At 43.3% G+C, this 16,579-nt stretch overlaps 2 protein-coding genes and 1 non-coding gene across 3 annotated transcripts; 1 reads left to right on the plus strand and 2 right to left on the minus strand.

The window, feature by feature from the left end:
- The first annotated feature begins 78 nt into the window (after nucleotides 1-78).
- smyd1a (SET and MYND domain containing 1a) lies at nucleotides 79-6,610 on the plus strand. Its single transcript, XM_053883534.1, has 10 exons — nucleotides 79-623; nucleotides 3,363-3,539; nucleotides 3,613-3,826; nucleotides 3,907-4,037; nucleotides 5,157-5,195; nucleotides 5,396-5,588; nucleotides 5,654-5,746; nucleotides 5,818-5,981; nucleotides 6,204-6,372; nucleotides 6,454-6,610. Exons 1-10 carry the CDS (start codon nucleotides 487-489, stop codon nucleotides 6,541-6,543), a joined length of 1,407 nt encoding a protein of 468 aa, XP_053739509.1. The 5' UTR covers nucleotides 79-486; the 3' UTR covers nucleotides 6,544-6,610.
- Nucleotides 4,606-4,676, minus strand: trnag-ccc (transfer RNA glycine (anticodon CCC)). The gene has a single exon. It is a non-coding gene; the product is annotated as a tRNA-Gly (tRNA).
- Nucleotides 6,611-7,012: 402 nt separating the features above from the next.
- On the minus strand, nucleotides 7,013-16,193 carry dqx1 (DEAQ box RNA-dependent ATPase 1). The gene is made up of 12 exons (XM_053873477.1): nucleotides 15,940-16,193; nucleotides 13,970-14,319; nucleotides 12,307-12,500; nucleotides 10,841-11,255; nucleotides 9,707-10,012; nucleotides 9,416-9,515; nucleotides 9,079-9,237; nucleotides 8,569-8,760; nucleotides 8,377-8,502; nucleotides 8,122-8,312; nucleotides 7,856-8,046; nucleotides 7,013-7,688 (listed from the first exon to the last, which is right to left on the minus strand). Exons 2-12 carry the CDS (start codon nucleotides 14,261-14,263, stop codon nucleotides 7,487-7,489), a joined length of 2,370 nt encoding a protein of 789 aa, XP_053729452.1. The 5' UTR covers nucleotides 14,264-14,319; nucleotides 15,940-16,193; the 3' UTR covers nucleotides 7,013-7,486.
- Nucleotides 16,194-16,579: the final 386 nt, after the last annotated feature.

Consider the following 16,579-nt stretch of genomic DNA (forward strand, 5'->3'; position numbering starts at 1 on the left):
ACGATGCCCCTGCGAATATCATGAGTTCAAGTAAATAAATTCAACCACAAACGAGCCCTTGTTTTTCTGCAGATGTGTCGTGACACTGAAACCGCAACTGCTGACCCCTTCTGGCCAAACTGAGTAACAGTCATGTGCCACTGACAGACAGTGGCAGCTGCCCCAGACCAAAATACCTCTGGGGGAAAGGAACCCAAACAAGGGGACAGCTCCACCATGATGACATCCACACCAGACCTCGACATCTCCAACTGCTGGTATCCTCTCCCACTGTGGGGTGGAGGTTCAACCCCTAGAGGGGGAAAATGTATTTTTGGCAACAGGTAGCTGGGTGCGGGACTGGGAGCTGCTTGAGAATGTGTATGAGACTTTCTTGAGTAGCTCCACTCCCTGCGGCTTGTTTAGCCACTTCAGCCCTCGGCCCGTCCCACCATCTGCAGCTTCTCTTCCTCTTGTCTCGTCCTCGTGTTTTGTTGGGCCAGAACAATGACTGTGGGGAACATGGACAGTGCTCAACTCTTTGATGCTGGGAAGAAGGGCCGCGGCCTGAGGGCCACCAAGGAGCTCAATGCTGGGGACGTGGTCTTTTCTGAGGCCAGCTTTTCTGCTGTGGTGTTTGACAGGTGGGGCAATGGTTTTTCTATCGTTTCTCAGCCAGCATGCTTTCACGAAATGCGGGTGTGCTTCATCAGATGAGTGCTGGTTCCCCATGACTGCGTCCTTCTCCGCGGTGACCTCATTTCTCTGTCCATGACATCAGCGGGTCAGGCAAATTACAGCATTGCGTTGCTGGATCAGTTTTCAAGAGGAGAACTGAAAGAAACGTCAGAACCTTCAAACTAATTTGAGTTCACATGGTGTCAATACATGGAATGGAAAACATTGGAAAATACAAGTTGATAACTTAGCATTGATGTATGACAAATATAAAGGTGAAAACTGATGTACTGGACTCATATATAATCTAAAGACATCAATAAGCCTGTATGTTTTTGGACTCCACTCTTAAAGGATCTACTCCAAACTCAAAGTAGTGTGAAACTGAATTCAAACTTATGTTGTTGTAAGGCTACAGTCAGCACCAAGCTCTGACAAATTTTCAATGAGTATTTTGCATGTGTAGTAAAGTACAGACAGCTCAGTTTAAAGGGCGCAAACACTGTTGCAGTCCTTGGAATCTCTCTTGAATTGGGATTTTAAACCAATAAGACTGGGTGTGAACTGACTCAGTACACGAATTGCTTCACACCATACTAAGCAACTTGTCATTTAGGATGTTGAAATTATAAGAATGAGAGCTGGAAACATCTGGGCGTCTTTGTTGCAATCCCGCTGACAGATTTAGAATCCGGTTGATGGGACTGTATATAGTAGGACAAGGATCTGAGTGAAAAGAACTGGCGCGTGTCGAGGAGCGTCGAGTCCAGTCCTTCAGTTCTCCTCTGCTCTCTGTCTTGGGGACAGACGGAACAGAGCGCTGGACAAATGTTTACACACTGAACTGAGCTCAGTCACACACTGTATGCTTCTGTTTGGTATCAGCATACAAACAGCGGAAAATTTGATTCCACAGATTGTTAGTTGACCTGTGTGGAAAATTAATTTATCTGCTTATTACACAAGGCGGCTTGTGTTAAACATCTCTGACATGAGCTGTAGAAAAACTTTTCCACAAAAGATTCAAACCTCAACTTTGTGATGTGTTTTCTTGGTCTCATGGTGCAGAGAGATCAAGACATTTCCAAACGAATATCACACAAAATATGAGGAACACGCTTGGATCAGAGAGTGGAGACCACACAAAGAGACAATAACAAATAATGGCAGGAAAACGTTAGGTTAGCTTGCGCTGGAATGGGTCCGGGCTGTGAGCCTCCAGCTCTAACCCTGACATGCACCTGAAAACTAATCCTTGTGACACATGTGAGAGCGAGCGCATGAAGAGTGTGTGACTGGCTTGAAATAAAATGTGCGGATGTACTCGATTGAAAAGCTCATGCCTCATCGTGATGGTGGTGTTTCAGATTTAGCGTGTGACTGTATCAAAACAAATCGATCCAGAACAAAGGACATTTACCAACAGACTGGACAGTGAACGTCCCAAAGAAATCTGATGTCACAATTCTGCTGAGGGATGACATTGCATATTTTCCCACACAAACACGGTGACAAACATTTGACATTTTTGACAAGATGAAATTCACAGTTTTGTTCATCCAAAAGTTTGAGTTTGAGGACATCATCATTTTTCAGCAAAGCCAGCAACTGAGGTTGAAAAGAAAAACAAACTAATACCCCACATGGTCCTCGCAGCAGGATAAAAAGGAATGGTTAATACATGTTCCTCTCCCTTAGAGCTCAAAAGTCACTTCTTCATCCACCGAGACAATAGTTAACCAACATTAAAAGGTCACTCCATGAAGTCAGTGTCAGTGGCATTACTTGTGCGGTGCATCATCCATCCCAATATCATTCCTCGGGTTACATCACCAAGCTTTTATGACGTCACTTCTAATAATAATCAGAAGTGTAGACACTGAGTTGGACTCCCAAGAATTAGCAAACAAGCATCAACTGAAATGCATTTGAAGGTCGTTCAAGTGTCGTACGTCAGGCGTGTGATCACTTGTTCTCACTGTGAGGACACGCTTAAGTGTAGGCTGAGAAGAGATTTGTTGAATCTCGTCTGGTAAATGCACACGTCGTAAAAGTGCTGAGTCAGCTCTTACCTGGCTGAACTGGGGTGGAAGATAAAATCTAAAGAGGAAAGGCTTTAGCTACATAGTGAGCAGGAACAACAACAAATACTGCAGCAAACACGAGTCACTATGTGGGTGATACTCTGTAGAAAATGAGCCCCTATACTGAGTAGGGCTGATTATTGGCAGGTGTCATGCGATACAATACCGATACTAGAGTGGTGATACATTGCAATATATTATGATGCTGTAAAGTTCTGTAATATACTGAAATAACCGCCATCATTTTAAGGGGGCAAATCAGTTTCTGCAGTGCAATATCATGTGCATGGAAACAGGTTTATTGTTTTGTCCAGTTAGACTGTCTGACTGTTATATTTTGCAGCCCAACAGGGGAATGAATCTCTCACTGAATCAACTACAGTGTGCAAAAGGAAAACGTTACTAAACAAGTCACAAATGCACCAGCATATCCAAGTAACTATTGATTAAATATAAAATTTGAAATATCAAGATAATATCACGCATCAAGTGTTGCGATATTTCAGTAAACATACATCACTACAATACTGTGGAATCAAGTATTGCGATGTTTGAATGTGACAATATTTTCTGACAAGTGTCTTTGAGGTGTCTTTGTGATACTGTGTCATATGTTCTTAGTCTGGCGTCTCAGGTGTGCCACAGCTGTTTTCGCCGTCAGCCCAACCTGCACCGCTGTGGTCAGTGTAAGTTTGCTCACTACTGTGACCGCACCTGCCAGACAGCATGCTGGAACGAACACAAGCAGGAGTGTGGCGCTATCAGGAAGGTCGGCAAGGTCCCCAGTGAGAGTGTCCGGTAAGATGCCGCCAAACTCGTCCTCGGTGTTTGAACAATCGTGGGGATCCTAAAGCTTGGGTTTTTGTCTCAGTCTGGCCGCTCGGGTCCTGTGGCGGATTCACAAAGACACAGGAATTGTGACGGACACTCAGCTGGTCTCAGTGGACCAACTGGAGGACCACGTAGCCGACTTGGCAGAGGACGACCTGAAGAAGCTGCAGACTGATGTCCACAGCTTCCAGGAGTACTGGTCCTACGGAAGAAAAAAGCACACCACTGACTACATCTCACACATCTTTGGCATTGTGAGAATGATTTCATCACGTTGCATATCAACAAAGATGAGGGAGAGCATCACGATTCTTCTTTGCACCTCACTCCATAGATCAAGTGTAATGGATTCACTCTGAGTGACCAGAGAGGCCTGCAGGCTGTCGGCGTGGGACTTTTTCCAAACTTGTGTCTGGTCAACCACGACTGCTGGCCCAACTGCACCGTCATCCTCAACCATGGCAAGTAGGTGATCAGATCTAATACCCAAGGCCTATAATATGGGAATACAAACATTACTTCAACATTTACTCCAACATAAATCATACGTATTGTATCATTAAAAACGTTATGTATTGTTGATAATCTGCCAGTTTCTGCTCAGTGAAACCAGCCAACAGTTTTTTTGTAGGGAAGAACACCATGTGGTGATTCACCTGAAAATGCATCACTTTATTTTAGCTGTGGAGTTTACAGACAAACTTTAACATTCACTTATTCAGCTCGCTTCATTGCAGTAGTAATCCTTAGTGTGTGTACATTTATTTGATACTTCAGTTAGTGTTAAGCCAACTATGATACAATGAGGTAAACCTTGATGCCTTTCGAGTTTGAATGAAGCTTTGAAATGGAGCGTCATGTTCGCTGGAGACGTTTGCGTTGCGGATGGGACCAGCAACGGAAACATTCAATCGAGACGGAATCATTCTGCCATTGAAGCGTTGAACTGTAATAAGTGTTACCCTCGTGTATTTATTCACCAAGATAACATATTGACCAGCCAAACATTGTGCTTCAATTATCTAAAAAGACCTGCGCCGCCCGGGAATCGAACCCGGAGCGCAAGAATGGGAATCTTGCATGTTACCACTACACCAGCGGCGCGTGACGACGCAGACCCGTTTCGTCAAAATTCGCCATAAATATTCTACACTAAACACGCATATATTTACATGATTATCACGATGTGATCTGATAGAATGTATTTAAAACACATTACTTACCGAGAATGTAAAGCTAAAGCTACGTACCCGATGACTATTAGTCCATCGATCTGGAACCGCGTATCTCTGGGTTCTTATTGTCCTGGTTATACTTTTCGTTGCTGCCACCTAGCGGCCACAAATTTGAAAACTACTCATTGTTGCAAACAATTACTGCTTAGCTAAGTGATATGTAATGTGATACTGATTGTTTATGGTGATTATATATTATAACAGTGAAGAAATAAATTTAGATTTGTTAGCATAAATATAAACCTGTAAAACACAACAAAAAACAAAATCATTGCAAATCAATTGCCTTAGAGATCCTTACCACTTAGAGTCAACCTGTCTATTCACTGCTGTTGTTTTTTCTCTGCAGCCAGTCGGCTATGAACCCTGCTCTACATTCTCAGAGAAGGTACGTATGGAAGGTGGAGTAGTACCTCAGTGCAGCCAGCAATCGATGCCGCATAATGGTGCCAAGAATTTTCAAACTTCACTTTTCGTGGTGGCGGCAGATAGATTTGACTGTGCCGCTCATGATCAAAGCGAATGTGTAGGAGTAACTACCGTGTAATTGGGCCAGAGGGATGACCAAGCCCTTGCCACCTTTGCCAGGATCGAGCTGCGGGCTCTGGAGAAAGTCTCAGAAGGAGAGGAGCTGACCGTCAGCTACGTGGACTTCCTGAGTCTCTCTGCTGACCGCCAGAGGAAGCTGAAGGAGCATTTCCACTTTGACTGCACCTGCCAGCACTGCAGCCAGCACCTGAAGGATGACCAGATGATGGCAGCAGCCGGAGAAGGCAGCAAGGTGAGTCCAAGCTTGTTAATAGGTATCACTTTGTTATGTGACGGACAGTGAGTCATGATGCACAGGCACCAGCTGACAAGGTGAAGGAAGTGATGGCCTTCACTGAAGAGAGTCTGGAGAAGATTGAGAGATTCCGTGGTGATGGAGAATATCTTGAGGTTCATCTGCACTCCTCTTGTTGGTGATCCACGATTGCTCCAAGTCATCTTGTATCCTGGACCTCCCTCAGGTGGTTAAGCTGAGTCGGGAGTGTCTGGAGAAGCAGGAGAATGTCCTGGCCGACACCCACCTGCACAAGCTCCGAGTTCTCAGTGTGGCCAGTGAGGTGCTGTCTTACATACGATGCTTCACTGAAGCTGCCGAGTTCTCCCGGAAGATGGTGGACGGATACAAGTAAGTGGTGAGGGGGACAAAGATACCTGCAGTAGAAATGGGATTTCTGAACATGTTCCATTCTTCACGGAGGAGATGAGTGAGTGTGGGTGTAGTCTGTATTTGCACGAGTTTCCCACTCTGACCTTACACACACACGTAACATTCTGGTTTATCTTATCCAAAATTGGCATGGATGTGACTTTCCCTTTCTAGTTATAAATCCGTTTTTCCCTCTATCAGGAAGCTGTACCACCACAACAACGCGCAACTGGGCATGGCCATTATGCGTGCTGGCGTCACACACTGGCACGCCGGCCAGATCGAAGCAGGCCACCTACTGATCTGTGAGGCTTACGCTATCTTAATGGTCACCCACGGACCCAACCACGCCATCACCAGGGACCTGGAGGTAACTACCATTTCAGATCTCATGAGGGAGTCTTCATGGTGACCTTTAGAATCCCGGGACAAAGCATGTTTACTTTTGCAGGCTATGCGCATGCAGACAGAGCAGGAGCTGAAAATGTTCAGGCAGGATGAGGCTGCGTACCAGAAAATGAGAGAGGCGGCGCTCAAGTGAAAACCCACCCAAAACTGAAGTAACACGCCTTGGTCTAGGGGACACTTTCATTGTCCTGGGTTGAAGCCGTTCCAAACATCACTTGGATGTTTATTGCACTGTAATTACAACAATAATAAAATAAAAACAAATATTGTGTTTTGTGTTTTGTTGAGTGGTCTGAAGTGTTACCTGAGGAAAAAAAAAGATTTCATCCTAAATGAAGCTACTTTATCATATGATTAAACACTACAAGAGAGAGACTATTTGCAGAGATACCCTGCAGCTAGGTAACTTCACGTGGTTGGTGGGAGCTCGAGATTAAGTCTAATACTTGTGATACTGATGTAAAATGTACAATGACAAAAAACAACTCCTCAGTCCATGTTGATCTCCTGACAACCTTCAGTCATGGATTCATCTCACCTGAATGAAATGAGAAAATGTATAAATGTAAATAAGAAGAGACACAAATATTGATTTCCGAGTGTATTGACAGATTGTTCCTATTAAATAGGATGTTAGAGACGTGTAACACAGATGTTTTTACAAACAGTATTAAAAGATTGTAGAATCATCACAGTGGCTCCTGAGAAAATTCCGTTTCAGTCTGCAAAGCCGTCCGAGTCATCTCACAACAGCAGTTATTGCATCTCATTCTGAACACACCAGAGGGTTCAGTTGGTCACATTTGCCCTTTATGATTCTCCTCAATAAAAACACTAGTGCTACTCATCAACAGTCACACAAGAAAAGAATCCCTTAAGCAAATTGAAATAGTTTTATAAATATATCCATGATAAAAAAAAAAAACAGCAAGAGATGGTTTGGTTTATGGTAAAGAAGGAACAATAACACATTAGAATGCTAGTGTTTCCACATTGAACCCTGGTAGAACATGAAATCCAAAGTCTCATTCAAGATTTAAAGTGACAGCTGGGGTTCCTTCCAGGGAACCTGAGGTTCATTGCAGGGCACAGAGCTCATTATTGGACTCAGTCTCTGCTGACCCGTCTGTGTCTCTGTGAGTCCTGTTGTGAGAAGACAACTCTCCATCCAGGCCGGACATCTGAGAGTCCAGATCCTGCCGAAGCTCCAGCAGCAGGTCTTTGCCCTCGCTGGGTGGCAGGTTTCCCAAGAAGTACTGGGGGGTCAACTCCACCAGCCTGCAGCACAGAAGCAATACCTATCAGCAGGTAGAACATTCTGAGATGCTTCATTATACAACAGGTCTGAATTATCCTGCTACCCCAAATGTTAAGAGAGGTCATAATGTTATGGCTGAGTTGTGTACTTGACCCACTGGTGAAGAGGTAGGCAAAAGGATTCTTACATCTGTGGATGGACTTCAGATGCAACACGGATGCAGTTATCACAGGAAATGGTGAACTCATGGAAGAGGACCCAGCTGGGGGGCAAGGGGCGCGGCTCTCGACACGTGTACGACGAGAAGGAATGCAGGTGAGCGACGTGGCGGTGAGTCAGCAGGAGATAGTTGCCCAAGCCGTCCACGTCGTGAGCCACCTGACCAATGAAACAAACGCACCGTGTCAGCAAAGATGGGCCTCAAATGCAGATGCAGCTAAATGTGCACTGTACCTTGAGGAAGAAGCCTGAGATGAGAGCGCGTTTGATATTTGTGCAGTTGTCTTGGCAACCGAACGCAGGAGGTGAAACTGGCAGCTCAATACGCTGCATCACTTCCAGGAGCTCTGTTCTGATCACCACGGCAAGTCGTAAAGCTGCGTAGCTGAGGAAGTTGGTGGAGCACCAGGCCTCATCCTGGTTGTCTGCAGAGATCACATGACCCTCAGTATCTTTCATTCCAGAGCAAGAGAAAATAAAAACACATACGTTCTGTGAAGGCTTTGTAAATATTAATCAGAGACATGTGGTCTCCTTCTGAGTGCATCAGCGCCCTCCAGTGGGACACAGCTGCCTCTTCTCTGCTGGGATCTGCCACAACGAAGCAGCAGGGAGCTGAACAAAAGAGAGGGATTAAAAGGAGATCAAAAAATAAAATGAGCGACATCAGTTCTCATCTACCTGTGAGCATGGCAGCTATGGTGAGCATCTCGTCCACGCAGTCGTACTCGCAGGCAGCGATCAGCGCTTTGGCCAGCGACGGCTCCAGCGGCAGTTCTGACATGATGATTCCCACCTCGGATAAGTTTCCATCATCGTCCAGAGCAGCCAGGTAGTCCAGGTCCTCTATAGCCTGCATCAGAGCTTCTGGCGCTGGGAGACATTCAGGGAGATGTGAGGAACGGGTGATAGGAAGCTATACATTGTAAAGTCTTTTTCATTAAATGAATTGGTTTTTACAGGAGTTGCAGACCATTTTCTGCTTTAATACTGAACTGACAAGAAAATATGGTTCGGTCTTTTATGTTTTCAGAGGCAAAAGCATTTCTGGGCATCATCATGAAGCAGATGTGAACAGCAGAGCATGGAAAAAATATCTTTCTGTCTCATTATCCACGTTGGTAAAGAATACATGACAATGTCCAGGATCGATGGGTGTTTTCGCTACAATCCAGCAATGTAAAAAGTCACCTGGTCTGTCCAGGAACTTGCACTGTCCCATATCAGCGATATCCAGCCGCTTCAGCAGCAGCACCAGGTGACTGAGGTTTTCCTCCATCACACCAGGACAGTGAGCCTCCGCCATCCCATCATCATACACAGACTGAGGGTACAGACGCACACACAGCCCTGAGAAACAATTCACAGAAACACAAACCCATTAAAAGCTAATTTGAAGACACACAATGAACATTGTACTGTCCAACAATTTCACTGAAACTTTGTTTCTCAACCTTTCACATAACAAATTAAATATATTTTACCAATTACATGAAACAAAGTTTCAGCATTTTTACAAACACCATACCTGGGAGGCCACTGTTGACCCTCTCACTTCTCATGTCAGCCTGATGTTTACTGATGGTCCTTAGCACCTGAGAGTTGGCTCTGATCTGGGGATTGTAGACCTGCAACAAAGGCAAAATGACAAATCTCACCTAACAAATGATTCAGAAATCATAGCCTGATCTAGAGCCACTAAATTTTGCTGCTGGTGAAATGATTCCGGGCAGAGACTGTAGTTGCAGCAGAGCATCTGCACCACCAAGAGCTGAGTCTCCAGTTGAAAATAACAATTCTGCTTCAACCAAAAACTCACCGTTTTCAGTTGCAGACCCGTGTCGACCACATAGCGGATGGCCGGCAGAGAGAAGGACGCTTCCCCCAGAGCATCGGTGAGAATAACTCTTCTCTTGACCCCATCACCTCCAGAATCCTTCACCAAACCCTTCACATCTTCACAGCTTTCATTTTCCTTCAGTGTTGAAGCCTCTGGGTTAGGCTCGTACACCCTCTGGGTCAGACCACCAAGTCGGGCATGAAGAGGGACAATCTTCAGCGTCCCGAGCTGAGGACTCAACGCTAGACACTCTGTTTCCAGCAACGCAGCACATGTTTCTATTTCCTAAAAAGGGAGAAGATTCTTATGCAAACTTTGGTGTTTGTTCCTGGTATGCGAGATGTTGACATTGTGGGATGTGGACACAACCGTGAAATGAAAACATAAAGGCCTGTAGGATAATGAGAAGCTCAGGGATGTTTTGATATATCAAGGAAGGATTAAAGGCAATTTCAATGAAAAACCTGACTAAACCAAAGCCATAAATACATACTCTAGCAATGCAACTAGAAAAAAATACTCACATGCTACCAAATTTTAAATAGCGGAAAATTTTCACCAATCATGAGCAAGTGTCCATCACAGATTTTCTATTAAGGTCAAATAGAACAGATAGCACAGACATGATATTTTTTTATCTTCATATAATAAATATTTTACCAGTGAAAATGAACAAAAACAAAACAGTTTGATATGATGATGATGACGTGTTGTTTCTTGTTTTCTTTTTCCATTTCTGAATTCACCTGAAGAAGCTTTCCTTAAGAGACAATTGATAAAACAGATGTGTTCTCTCTCGTATGAGACATTTCCACCTTCTTGAACATTGATAAGGATATAGAATTATAGAGAGAAGGTTTACGAGACTGTACTATGTCACAGATAATGTGACTTGTGACAACATGAGACATCACAAACATCAGCCTCGGGCATGGTCCATTCACCATTCCTTGCAACAAACCAACCTCTTTTATGTTTGAAAACACAAAAAAAATAAAATTAAATATAAATAAACAAATGAATGAATGATTTTTTAATCTCACTTGACCAAGCCAGAGAGCCTTTAGATCTCAGAAAAAAAAAAAAAATCACGTGTGATGTAATGAAACTCACCTGTGCACTGGCCAGAAACACCATCACGTCTCCCTCCTCTCCTCTACGATGCAGATCCAGAACCATGTGACAAGCAGCAGCCACTGGCTCCTTTCCAGAAGGTTCTCTATACATAGTGTCCACCACTCTCACATCTGTGCTCTCCTTTTCCTCTCCCTCCTCAGTCGAGGCATCAACAGTTAAGTGAGGCACCTGTGTGCCCAAAAAAGAGGCAAGTCGTGGTGCAAGAGTCGGGTGAGTTAAGAGGACAACACGAAAGTTGTCGGGCCTCTGACGGCAAACATCGCACAACAATCCCAGCAGCACGTCAGTGGCGACGGTCCGCTCCTGGAGCTCGTCCACAACCACAACCCCGTACTGATGAAGCAAAGGGTCCGACATCAGTTCTTCCAGCAGCAGAGAATCACTGACAAACCTGGCGTGACATTACAGAGAGAAATACCAACATCAAAACAGATTCACCTTCTCAGCAGCAACACCGTGTCACTCACAGAACGGGAATGAAAAAGAACAAATATTTTTGTTTCATTGAATATGGGTATCAGTATGTTGATCACAATTTTTCCATTGTCATGGAACTAACCAAACAACAGGTGAGGACACAGAGGACATACTGGAAGAGACTGGGTGGATAAGAGGCGGGGTCATGAATACACAAACAACAGGTATTGTTATCTGGTGGGATCTGTTCTCATCTCAAGAGGGCAGATGTAAGAACATATCTCAGGTCCTTTATATTTCGCCTCATCACAGTGCATATTTCTACTTTAACACCACAATCAACTGCTATGTTTCCTGATAAGTAACATGAGATCAGCTGGTCCATGCAGACCCGCCTACAGAAGTAGTGTCCTCCTTTACTCTGAAGGCGTCATCTAGCACACCCAGTGACAAAAAGTGCTGACTCATCAGAAGCTGGCAGAGAGATGGACCTTGATCTGGACTGCAGTAAAAAATACAAGCATGTATGATTTACCCGGTGTTGGATTTGTTTTCTTCTTATTTTTGTAAAAATGTTGTAAATTATGACTCCAATGTCAGTTGTATAGGATTGCACCTTTTAAGGTAGGACCTGAAGGTTGTACAATGCACTCTGCTTTGGTGCCCCCTCTTGCCAAAATCCGACAGGTCAGTGCCCCCACCCCTCGATCTGAGACACCCTCTATCCCCTAAAAAAATCTGGAGAGGACCCTGATATAGTTTAGAGAACATTTTTACATAATAATAAGTGAGTTATAGTTGAGTTTTCACACAATCTGCATTCTTCCACATCGTTCAGCTACCACATTTTACAATATTAAGCACACCAGGGTTCTATGTGAGAATAAAGGCTGTCAAATCTAATCTAAATACAGGTTTAATTCCTGTAACATTTACACTGAAAATGTACAACCAAAGTACTAATCCAGTTGTTATGCAAAATCAAATTTGCATATGCACCCGAGAAGTTAAAAGTTAATCCTAACCTGAGCAGAGTGTCGGGTGTGCAGCTGTCATCGTGTGACACCCTGTAGCCCACCTCCAGACCCAAGCTGAGGTCCATCTCATCCGCCACTCGAAGAGCCAGACTCACTGCTGCTGGCGAATATGGCTGTGAGCAGCAGACCAGACCCTGAGAGAACTCGTATGAGAGTGCATACTCCACACACCACTGGGGCACCTGTGGGAAGGGGAAGCAGAAACATTACAATGGCAGTAGTGTACTGCGAAAAAACAAAAAACTCAATGCAAACACAGTTGTATCGTGTTTGCATTGCATTGGAAATTCATAGTCTCTTGTATTGAAGACAGTTCCAAGTAAACTTGTGAATAGTTCCACCTTCAAAAAGCTGGAGCTATTAGCACATTATGGCAAGTTGTAAACAGTAAGAGGACAATCAGAAATAAATGAGTGTGTAAAGTAGTGTGCTTCACGCATTTTAACACACAAAATTTTGTTCACAAAAAGGGTCCCTGTTGTCTTCCTCACTGAAATTATCACCCTTCACTGGCTAGTCTGCTTGGACTTCACGCAATAGTTGAAAAAAATAGCAAGTGTTATTAATTCGACTAGCATGAATTAGAAGATTGTCAAAAAAGTCACTAAAATAATTTCATTTGCGGGCACACAAGCTACAAACATCTAAGGAACACAGCAGTTTCGTGTTCATCAACTGAGCAGAAACAACCGCATCACCACAAACACAAACAAGGCCCTGCGATTCACCTTGAATAAATATTTAATCAAACACTGTGTTCCATCATAGGAGAGCGGCAGAAAGAAAGATATCACTGAAATGGCTTGTCATCATAATTTGAGGATCCAAATAAGTGATAGCGACCTAAAAAAATTCAGTGACACATGACAGAAACAACATAAACACTTTGTTAAACATTGTTTCTGAAGTCAACTAAAGCAGTAGATAGCTGTGGATGAACCCTAAAAGTAACTCTATAGGTTGTAAAAATGATCACCATGAATAAAAACAGCTCCAAATTTAAGTCACACACCTTCTATTCAGAATAGAATAGATAATTGAAGAAGGTGGTGGGAAAGGACACCTGAAAGTTCCCTGCTGAGTCTTCATGTTACATCGGGAGACTGAAATGTATCTGATGAGCAGGTATCACCTCAGGTGGACTATAGCATGACGACAAAAACATCACACAAGAACCAAGCAGTCGGACACTTCTTGCAAGAGAGAAATGAATTGCCCTCAAAGAATGAAATGCCTTTAAAAACCCTTAATTATGGTCATATGACCATAAACGTGAAAAAATAAAAATTGTTCTGTAACACAGTTTATTACTGAGTAATGTGTTCAAAAACTTTGTTTGGAAATATTGTACAGTTTAACAGAGGTTTGTGGTAAGACAGAATAGAACAAATGTAATAGCTTTTGAGACATGTATCTGTCGGTGGGTAATTGACATAGACAGGAAATTACTACATTCTAATTATTACATTTGTTTTTTATAATATATATCTGACAACGCTACACATTACGTTTCAATATATATCATTTTGCCACGTGTTGACATGTGTAGGACCAAAGAAAGCAAATTGAAAGTGCAATGTTTACAAACAAAAGATTTTTCAACAAGTCTAACTCATGTTGGAGGTGGAGCAGGACGGGGCGAAGGTGTTACCTGGGTGCTCTTTCCACTTCCACTCGGAGCACTGAGCAGCACCATGCTGTTGCTCTCCAGAAGTTCCAGCAGGTTCTGTCTGAGCCTCCACACTGGAAACTTTTGTCTCTCCTCCAGCATGGTGTAGTATCGAGAGGAAAAGGGCAGACCATCGTACGGATTTACTTCCAGGTCTCCAAGACCTTCCTCACCCTCCTCGGTTTCTCTCTCGTCCTCTCCCTCAACATCCCCGGACAGAAGCGACGACATGGACAGAGAGTCCAGTGCTGAGGGGTTTACCGGTGGGGAGGACATTGCTGAAGTGGGAAGAAATGCTTATATTTCGGGTTTACATGGATGCTGGAAGACACCTGGAGAGAGGAGATATTAAACTACTGTTAGAGTGGAGTTTGAATGGATTCAACCACAGGTCTCAGGGGCTTAAATCAGCAGTCAACACAGTGCTGCAGACGTCTTCCTGTCTGGACTTAACATATGTCTGCTTCCACCGACAGCTTCAGTGGAACGTACTGCATGTTTGGCATTTAACTGTGGAATGACTCAGCTGCCACTGACAGACCAGCAGAGTTAGTATCAACACAGTCATTTTTTCAAATGATGCACAATATTGATGATTGCTTCACATTTTACTTTACCAGGAAACCTGGATCTTTCAATTATCCTGCTTATTTTTATAGACTCCTTGGACACAACAAACACAACAATGTTGTCAACACATGAATGGCATAGAATAAGAATAATAATATTCATTGGTCAATTATAAGAATTCCTATGCCGAGCAGAACCAGTCAAGTCATCACTCAAACACTGACAAATTCTATAATAAATATTAACTTGTTCTTTTACTGATGTTGTAATGCAAATAGTCACAGCACTGAAAATAAACAGGATGAGGGAAATCATATGATCCCTCTCAGATGAAGATCACAGTGAGCGCTTTGAAGCTCCGCTTCTCTTATGAGCACCAATAAAATGCACACAAAAGAACAAAATCAAAAGTACAGCAAACACAAATGTAAAAACAATGAGAAGAGCGCCAACAGAATTGGGCAGCAAGTTAATCCTTAAATTAATCCTCAGTAGCGCTGGGCTTCACATGAGTGAATGGGACAATAGAGATATGGGGACAGACAGCATTAGTTTGTAAAAAAGATGACTAAAATGATAACAAAGGCCTGATTGTGCAGTAGTAAAGTCCAATACCATCTCCTCAGTATTATATCCGCCACGTATTTGCTCATTCCACTTTTTCTGGATAACAAGATGCCAATTGAAGAAGAGTGTTCATTTCTAAACGTTGGTGGGGAAAGTGGAACATATGGTGATATTTAAGCCAGGTTCAAGGGGGCTAGCACTGCAGGGTCAAGCGAAACAATGGCCTTTCTGGACTTTTGTTATTTCGTTTGAACCAACACCCACCCAGCCGTCTGGTATCTAGGGATGAACAAGTCACACAGGTTTCTCTGAAATAAAACAATTATCTACACCCAAAAAACACAGGGATTGAAAGGACGTGGACAGAGACAGTTGGTGATGGTTTAGAAAGCTCTGATTTTATCTTTCGTGTGCCGTCACTTTTGTTATTAGTGCCACTTGATGAGGTAATAGTTCTGTTTTACCGAGGTTACATAAGCGTATTTTATACATGGACACATGTATGTATGGTGATTCTCTGATTCTCTTCCTCCCAATTATAGATTACCACTGCAAGAGACGATAGAGAGACGTGACTCGTTATGAAAAATGAAATACCGTGGTGTTGACTTAAACTAAAAGTAGTGAAACATTGAGAAGACTTTCCCCACAACTAGTGTCCTAATTTGATTACTATGTTATGTAGCACTGCAGCCTGAAGCAAGTGTCACCTGATAGTCACAAATGAGTAAACAAACTAGAACAGTGTGGAACAGAAACGAATAGCAAAATGACATCGTCTATCACGTATTCACAGTAACGTCATCGGTGCCTACCTGTTCCGAAACATCGCTTTTTTTTGCTGGAAAAGGTGATGACAGCGACGCGAGTTCAGCACTTCGGTACCTTCTATGGTAAAATAGGGAAACCGCCAAATATACAGTGTAGATGCAAGTAATAAATAAAAGCTATGTAAAAGCAGTCGGTGTTTTTTTTAAATCCCGACGGTGACAATAGGAGAGCGAGCAGTTTGGCAGCTTGAGCTAGCCGCCGCCATGATTCCCTGTTTCGCTGTCAAATTTCCTGCTACGTTCACTGACAGTCGGAAAGCAGGGCGTCATCGAGACCAGTATGTTTGTTAAATGTTCTGCATGCTGTAGCATTCACGAATCGCAATGAAAAAAAACAGTGAGTGACTAAACAATGTTTGTATATATTAGCTGAAGTTGAACATCAATTGGAGGATTAAAACTTCAACACATCTCTGTATAATTTAATATAAGTTCAGTTTCAGTCCTTCATGTAGAAGTTCAAGTAATTTGTTTTGAATGGTTAGCCAGGGTCAGAAAGCATGAAAGCAATGACATGTCCCCACAAAACATAAAAACATGACATAAGTGTGTGGTGTGTCGACGAGGCAACACAACGAAGTGTAACGTCTGTATTACATCCAATGGTCAGCAGGGGGCGTCTGTG

Source organism: Synchiropus splendidus, chromosome 1 (genome assembly GCF_027744825.2).
Source record: "Synchiropus splendidus isolate RoL2022-P1 chromosome 1, RoL_Sspl_1.0, whole genome shotgun sequence".
In the NCBI taxonomy this organism is placed as follows: Eukaryota; Metazoa; Chordata; class Actinopteri; order Syngnathiformes; family Callionymidae; genus Synchiropus; species Synchiropus splendidus.

Coding starts and splice junctions, on each gene's coding strand:
- dqx1 (XM_053873477.1), bottom strand. CDS start 14,263: ATGTCCTCCCCACCGGTAAACCCCTCAGCACTGGACTCTCTGTCCATG. Junction 12,501..13,969: donor GAAGTGGAAAGAGCACCCAG/GTAACACCTTCG, acceptor CCCTTCCCACAG/GTGCCCCAGTGGTGTGTGGA. Junction 8,313..8,376: donor TTACAAAGCCTTCACAGAAC/GTATGTGTTTTT, acceptor TGATCTCTGCAG/ACAACCAGGATGAGGCCTGG.
- smyd1a (XM_053883534.1), top strand. CDS start 487: ATGACTGTGGGGAACATGGACAGTGCTCAACTCTTTGATGCTGGGAAG. Junction 5,982..6,203: donor AAGATGGTGGACGGATACAA/GTAAGTGGTGAG, acceptor TCCCTCTATCAG/GAAGCTGTACCACCACAACA. Junction 6,373..6,453: donor CCATCACCAGGGACCTGGAG/GTAACTACCATT, acceptor TTACTTTTGCAG/GCTATGCGCATGCAGACAGA.